Source organism: Populus nigra, chromosome 8, assembly GCF_951802175.1.
Source record: "Populus nigra chromosome 8, ddPopNigr1.1, whole genome shotgun sequence".
NCBI classification, from domain to species: domain Eukaryota; kingdom Viridiplantae; phylum Streptophyta; class Magnoliopsida; order Malpighiales; family Salicaceae; genus Populus; species Populus nigra.
In genome coordinates, this window is record NC_084859.1 from 2,026,814 (window position 1) to 2,034,484 (window position 7,671).

The following is a 7,671-nucleotide window of genomic DNA, read 5'->3' on the forward strand; positions in this document are numbered from 1 at the left end:
TATATGAATCAAGGAATTGTAAAAAAAGGGTATCAAATTTACATCCAACTGACTCCATTCTCTTAGCTAGTTGCAAAGCCTCCTCAACATTTCAAGACTTGGCCATAAAAGCAATGATAGTGGTCGAAGTAATAATGCTTGTAGGGAAGGTACCCTTGCACTTTCATTTTAGATGTATTTAAAAACATCATGTAAATCATGTATTTTTTTAATTTTGAATTTTTTTATTTAAAATAAAATAAAATTATATTTTTAAATTATGTTGATGTACTAATATCAAAAATAATTTTTTAAAAAATAAAATATTTTATTTTAATATATTTCTAAATAAAAAAAATATTTAAAACTTAAAACACAATTTCAAACACCATTTATCAAAGAGCTCATGAACCTTACAAAAGCTCTATGGAGTAAGAGGATGGGAGAGTAGCTTATCACTCAAAAGTTCTATTTGCTAGTAAGATATTATTGTCTTTAAAGTTAAATAAATACTTCTAAACATGTATAACAAAGACAATCACTTAAATGTTATTATTACATATACTTATAATTATATGACTATCGAATATTAATCATTAAAATTCTATTAATCACACTTGAGATTCCATTTCTTTTATTTTTATTAGCTTGTTAAACGGTGATCTAACAAATACTGCTCTTTTATTATTGTGTGTATTTGATAATCAGCGTTTTTTTCTTTTTAAAAATTATTTTATTTTTTATATCAATATATAAAAAATATAAAATTTTATGGTATTAAAAAGAATAACTAATTAAATACTACTAATTACTTTATAGACTCACTTTAAATAAAATAAAAAGACAGTCATAAAGATAAAAGATAAAATAAAATAACTCATTACCTATAAAAAATAATAAAAATATCTCAACCTATTTTTTTTCATATTTATATCTATTTTTTATTTAAAATAAAATAAAAAAATAAATAATAAAATATCCCTAATTACTCTTTTAATATCTAAAACTTTCTAACTAAAACCATAAAATTAAAAACACCTAAAAAGACATTAATCCACATCGCCAAACGTGTGCAATGAGTTGTTTAAAGTTTGGTGGGGTAGTAGACAAAGAGAAGAATAACAAGAGAAAAATATGGGAATATTGTCTCCTTTCCTTCGACAAGAATGAGGAGAAAAAAACATTAAAAACGCAGCATTGGTGGGAATTAATATATGGGATAGTCAGGATTTTAATTAGGGGTTTATTGCAGGTTTAGAAATACCTTCTTTAAAAAAAGAATTCAATAGACACATTACAGCAGCATATTTGAGCTTTTATTCTCAGGATATTTTTAAATTGAAAATAAATTAAAATAATATTTTTTATATTTTTTTAAAAAATTAACATTAACATATCAAAATCATTAAAAAAAATACTTAAAAACATTAATTTTATAATTTTTCAAACAAAAACAATTTGAAAAACAGGTGGAGCCACGTTACCAAATAAACTCTTAATAAATATCCTATTTTATTTTTATTTTTACCATCCAATTTAAATGGTAATTGTAGATATCAAAGTATAATTATCACACACTTTCACTCAGTTCCTTTTATTATCCTTTATTATTCTTTAAATTTACTCAAAACAATAAACATTTATCTATATAAATGGTAAAAGTGGAAGGATGTTTTTAAAACAAACACCCTTGATTAATTTTTCATAATCCTAAAAATCTTATGCAAAAATCATTAAGACATTATTTATGGGACTGGGGATTAGTTTTGGGGCAGATTTACAAATGGAATATTTCCAATTATTTGATATACAGAAATCAATAAAAAAAACAAAAAATCCAAATTACATTCTAAGTTCTTGTTAATTAATACTTGTAATTTCAGATATTATAAGTTTAATAATTTTGTTTTAAAATTAATATTTTTCATCCATTTCATGTTCATTTTCAATTTATTTTGATTTTTTATTTTAAGAATTAAAAAGATTTAAAAAAAGAAGTAGATTGGATGGAGAAATTGATGGGATAAGAAAACATTTTTTGAAACAAAATACTATTAGATTAAAACCTGGTCATGAGACTATTTAATTATTTATAATATTATAAGAATCAATTAATTTATTCTTATAAACTACAAGGATTTAAATTATAATTAACCTCCAATTCCGATGTGGTATCAGCTTATCCCACCAACTTAACTAAAGCACTATCTATGTATGTCTATGCTAATATGATATATATATATATATATATATATATATATATATAATTGCTGATTGTTTTGAATAATTTACGGTGTATCTAGATATAGATATATTATTCACCGTAATAGTATAATTTTTTAAAAAAACAAAAAATCAATCAAGCAATATGATATTTTTCTAAGGGAAATTAGTTATTATAGAATTAATCATGGATAATTTGATCTTCTTATCCTTTAAATGCCTCGTGTAAAAACTATATTATTTTTAAAAAGTAAAGTTTATTAAAAGGTTGATCAGGACAATTTAGTATTTTTATTTTTTATATACAAAATATAAAGACTACATTTACAAGCAAAATTTATTAAAAAGCTAATAGGGAGCATTTAAGTTTTTTTAACATTTTAAAAGCATGGTGTAAAACTATACCACTCTTGAAAGTAATTTTTGTCAAGTTTGCATCCAAGAGTTTTTTTGTATTTTCAAACTAGTTTTTTAGTAATTAACAAGTTGATTAGGGTAACTTGGTTTTTTGACATAATATAAATATTATTTTTAAAAAGTTATTGATGTGTGCATTGTCGTTTTCCATCCAAGCGCTACTTGCTAGGGCGATATTGGAAGCGACTTATCACGATCTTTTTGTTGGTGATGAATGGGCGAGTAATGGTTGAGCTTTAACAGACAATTTTTTCTTCTCCTACCTCTTTTCTCTCTATTTTCTTTGCCAAAATATAAACATATCTTTTCATTTGGTCATAATTTTTTTATTGCTATTTGTTCTTTTATATACTTCTTTCATTGATTTTTTCTTCAATGTCATCCATTTTCATTTGGTTTTATTTAATTTTTATATCAAATTTGATCTCATATTCTTTAAATTGTTTTTTTTGTTTTCTAAGGAGAGGGAAAAAAACATTTTATTGTTTTTATTACTATTTTATTTAGTCCTCATTCTTTTTTATTACTATTTCTTAATATATATATATATATATATATATATATATATATATATCTTTTTTTATTGTTTTTTTTTTCAATTCCATTCCTTAACATTTTATTGATTTATAATTTTTTTGCGTTGTTTTTTAAAGTCTGCTTTCTTTGAAGTAAGTCCTGAACTTATGATCAGAGTCATGAGTTTCAAAAGTTAACATGAGTTGATTTTGGTTTTTTTTTAGGTTTTTTTTTATTTTTATTTTCAATACTTCCTTTAACATTTAATTTATTGAGAATTAGTTTTTATTTTTTTTCATTTTTTTTCTATAAAACTATCTCAATCATACGTCCAAGATTGCAGGGCTTGACTTTGATTTTTTTTTCATTGTTTTTTATAAAAAAAATTAATATCACTCTTCAACACTAAGCTATTTGATAATTGAGTTTTATAGTTTTTCTTTACATTGTTAGTATTTTTTTTTCTAGTTTATTTATTATTATTATTGTAATTTTTATTTATATTATTTAAATTAATCAAGTTTTTTTTATATTTTTTTGAAACACTTTTACCATCTTAACATCCATTTTCTATGTTGAAAATAATTTAGATCGGCCCACAGTACACCTCGGTATCCTATCTACCGAGAACTAAGACATTTTTTTTTCTTTGACTTTCTAATAGAACTAGGATATACAGGAATTTATTAGTATAATTTATTTGATATTATTCTTCCATCCATATTTTTCCCTCTTCTTTTCATCTGCATAAATTATTGCAAGCCAGGTGTTGATCCTAAAAAAAATATAGAAAAAATGTCTGGGAAAATAGTTGTTTTTATTATCTCCCTCATTCTTGTTGTTGGTGTTATCCTCGGGGGTGGTGGCTCTTGTGCAACCCAATCTCAATTAATATGTAAAAATATGTCTTTAAAATCGTTTAAGAAGAAGGAGATGTTGGAGAATGTGCTGTTACCTGTTTTATATTATACTTGAAAATATATTAAAATAATATTATTTTTATTTTTTAAAAATTATTTTTAACATATATATATCAAAATAATTTAAAAATACTAAAAAAATATTAATTTTTAAAAAATATTTTTTTTCAAAAACAATTTTAAAACACAAAAATTGACTGATATGCAAACTACTTTCCTAATATGCCCATTACCATCGGGAAAAAAATACCTTATCCACAAATAATTTGTTGCATTTTGCAAGCTAATAGTGTGTGTACAGTAAGTATGTGTCAAGGCAAGGAGCTCCTAACAATACCCCTCCATTCTATGATTTATCTTTGGAGAGAGCTAGCGAAAATGGCAGCATAATTAACAGATTCTTCTAAAAATATTTGAACTTGCAATCAAAAAGCTTATCCAGCTCATGACCCAACTGAAACTGCGCTCTGCCATTGCCGAATTATCGACATTCCCTGCATGCATGCATGCAGAAAACCTTATTTTAGAAAATGCCATGCACTATAAAATCTTCGCACCGCGCGTCCCTTCTTCACCATCAGCCTGGCCGTACAAACAGAGCAAAGTCTCTGTTTGCATCATCGCAATCCTTCTCTTCCATCCATATTTTTCTTCTTCTTTTTACCTGTAGAAATCAAGAATAGGCGCAAGCCAGGTATTGACACAAAAAATAGAAAAAAATGTTGCGAAAAGTAGTTATTTCTGCTATTTCCCTCTTTCTTATTGTCGGTGCTGTCATTGGGGTGGTGGCTCTAGTGCAACCCCATCAGAAGGGATCCGATGGAGAAAACGAAACAGGAAACATATCTGCATCAATGAAGATCGCTAATCAGCTATGTCAACCGTCAGATTACAAGGAGGCGTGCACCAAGACCCTCAGCTCTGTGAACAGCACCGATCCTAAGGAATTTGTCAAGCATGCTATATTAGCTGCCTCAGATGCTGTGAAGAAATCATTCAACTTCTCCGAGGAATTGATCGTCAAGGCCAGTCAAGATAAGCGCGAGAAAATGGCCTTGGACGATTGCCAGGAGTTGTTGGACTATGCCGTTCAAGAGCTTCAGGCATCAATGTCAATGGTGGGAGATAGTGATTTGCACACCACAAATAACCGAGTTGCAGAGTTACAAAGTTGGTTGAGCGCTGTCCTTGCATATCAAGAAACATGCGTGGACGGGTTCGATGATAAGAGCCCCATCAAGCCTATCATTCAACAAGGTTTCGTTAATGCTAGCCAGCTCACAGATAACGTTCTGGCTATCATCTCTGGCTTGTCAGACTTCCTCAAATCCATGGGCCTCCAGTTTAACATTCCTTCCAACTCTCGTCGCCTTCTTGCCGAGGATGGATTTCCCACCTGGTTCTCTGGGGCTGATCGTAAGCTTTTGGCTGCACAAGACAATGGTAAGGTTAAACCAAATGCGGTTGTGGCTCAGGATGGTAGTGGACAATTCAAGACCATCAGTGCAGCCATTGCTGCATATCCCAATAAACTCAAGGGACGATATATTATCTATGTTAAGGCTGGAACTTATCGCGAGTATGTTACTATTGACAAGAAGAAACCCAATGTGTTCATCTATGGTGATGGACCCAGGAAGACCATCGTCACCGGAAGCAAGAGCTTTGCCAAGGATGGTTTAGGCACATGGAAGACCGCTACTTTTGGTAACAATTAAACTTCTTTTTTTGCCATTAATCTCAAACATATACAAGTATACACGATGGGTTCACGATTAATAATTAGCTTAATCTTGGTTCGGGTGATCAAAGAAGTATAATCCCTTTTCTTGATTTTCTATTTTTTTTTTAATTAAAATCTTCTCAATGCACCATATCGATTTAGAGATATGCCGGCCCTTAAAATTGCGTGAAACCAAAAGAAATTACCAGCTTGGAAAATTCGAAGAAATGCATTGCGACTCATTACCTTAATTAATTTCTGCTTGTGCAGTGGCTGAAGCGGATGGGTTCATTGCCAAGTCGATCGGATTCCAAAACACTGCTGGTCCTGACGGGCACCAGGCCGTGGCACTTCGTGTAAGTTCTGATATGTCAGCATTCCTCAACTGCAGGATGGACGGGTATCAAGACACGTTGTTGTACCAAGCCAAGCGTCAATTCTACCGCAACTGTGTTATTTCTGGCACAGTTGATTTCATCTTCGGTTATGGCGCTGCTGTGATCCAAAACTCCTTGATTGTCGTCCGAAGACCTAATGCTAACCAGCAGAACTCAGTGACTGCAGACGGCAGGAAAGAGAATCATGCCACCACCGGTTTGGTCATCCACAACTGCAGGATTGTCCCTGAGCAGAAGCTAGTTGCTGATAGGTTCAAGATCCCAACATACCTCGGCAGGCCATGGAAGCCATTCTCCAGGACTGTTGTCATGGAATCAGAATTGGCAGATTTTATTCAGCCTGCGGGGTGGATGCCATGGGCCGGAAGCTTACATCTTGACACTTTGTACTATGCAGAGTATGCCAACAGAGGCGCTGGTGCAAATACCAACAAGAGGGTGAACTGGAAAACTTTCCATGTCATTAACAGGAACGAGGCTCTTCGATTCACCGCTGGCCAATTCCTTCAGGGCGCTGCTTGGATTAAAAATGCTGGAGTGCCTGTCTTGCTTGGCCTAAAACGATGAGGAGATTGTGTTTCAGCAGAAGGCTTGCGAGAGGTATAAAGGGCATGATCAAAATGCAACATATACCCAGTTAGATTTTGAGATTGTACAATGAAAAATTGATTCAGTTCGATTGATACATAATATATGTACTAATCGTGATGTGATTGCATTGCTCTCCTTCGTAGACCTCTTAATCTATTTGGGTGGTTTGTGATTGGCTTGTTTTTGTGTTTTAGAGATATTTTTATAAAGAATTGAATTTTTTTTAATTTTTTTTGTTTTAAATTAATATTTTTTTAGTATTTTTAAATTATTTTAATATACTAATATCAAAAATAATTTTTTTAAAAAAAATTATTATTTTAATATATTTTCAAGTAAAATATATTTTAAAAAACAACCACTCAAACATTCTATTTTCTAAACTAAGCTGTTAAACAGAGTTTTTATATAAAATTCTCTAGCAAATACACATATTTTGTGCATGTTATAATCACTTGATTTTTTTTAATAGAAAGTCGATCATTTCAATTTAAAATTATTAAGAGCCATACTTTACCACTTGTAAATTAATACTGGTTTATATGATTTTCAGAGTGTTTTGAGAGTGTTGTAATAGTTATTTTTTAAAGTGTTTTTTACTTAAAAATATATCAAAATAATTTTTTTTTTATTTTTTAAAATATTTTTTATTTTAACATATTAAAATGATAAAAAAACATAAAAATTAATTTTAAATAAAAATAAAATAGAATTTTGCGCAGCCCCTTTGCAATGCAATATGAAATGGTGGCTCAGTGTGAAAAAATTGTGTAGATCAGTTTTTAGAATGCCGGTAAATCATTTTCCTAATCTCTGTTACATTACTGAAAACACTAAGGAGATTGAGTTTTCACGGCGCTAAATTGCATTGTGAACAAACTAACGGAATACTGTGAATTTTAAT

The 7,671-nt window shown here is 29.7% G+C and overlaps 1 protein-coding gene across 1 annotated transcript; it reads left to right on the top strand.

Moving 5' to 3' along the window:
• The first annotated feature begins 4,774 nt into the window (after window positions 1-4,774).
• Window positions 4,775-6,743, top strand: LOC133701198 (pectinesterase-like). Its single transcript, XM_062125032.1, has 2 exons — window positions 4,775-5,762; window positions 6,049-6,743. Exons 1-2 carry the CDS (start codon window positions 4,775-4,777, stop codon window positions 6,741-6,743), a joined length of 1,683 nt encoding a protein of 560 aa, XP_061981016.1.
• Window positions 6,744-7,671: the final 928 nt, after the last annotated feature.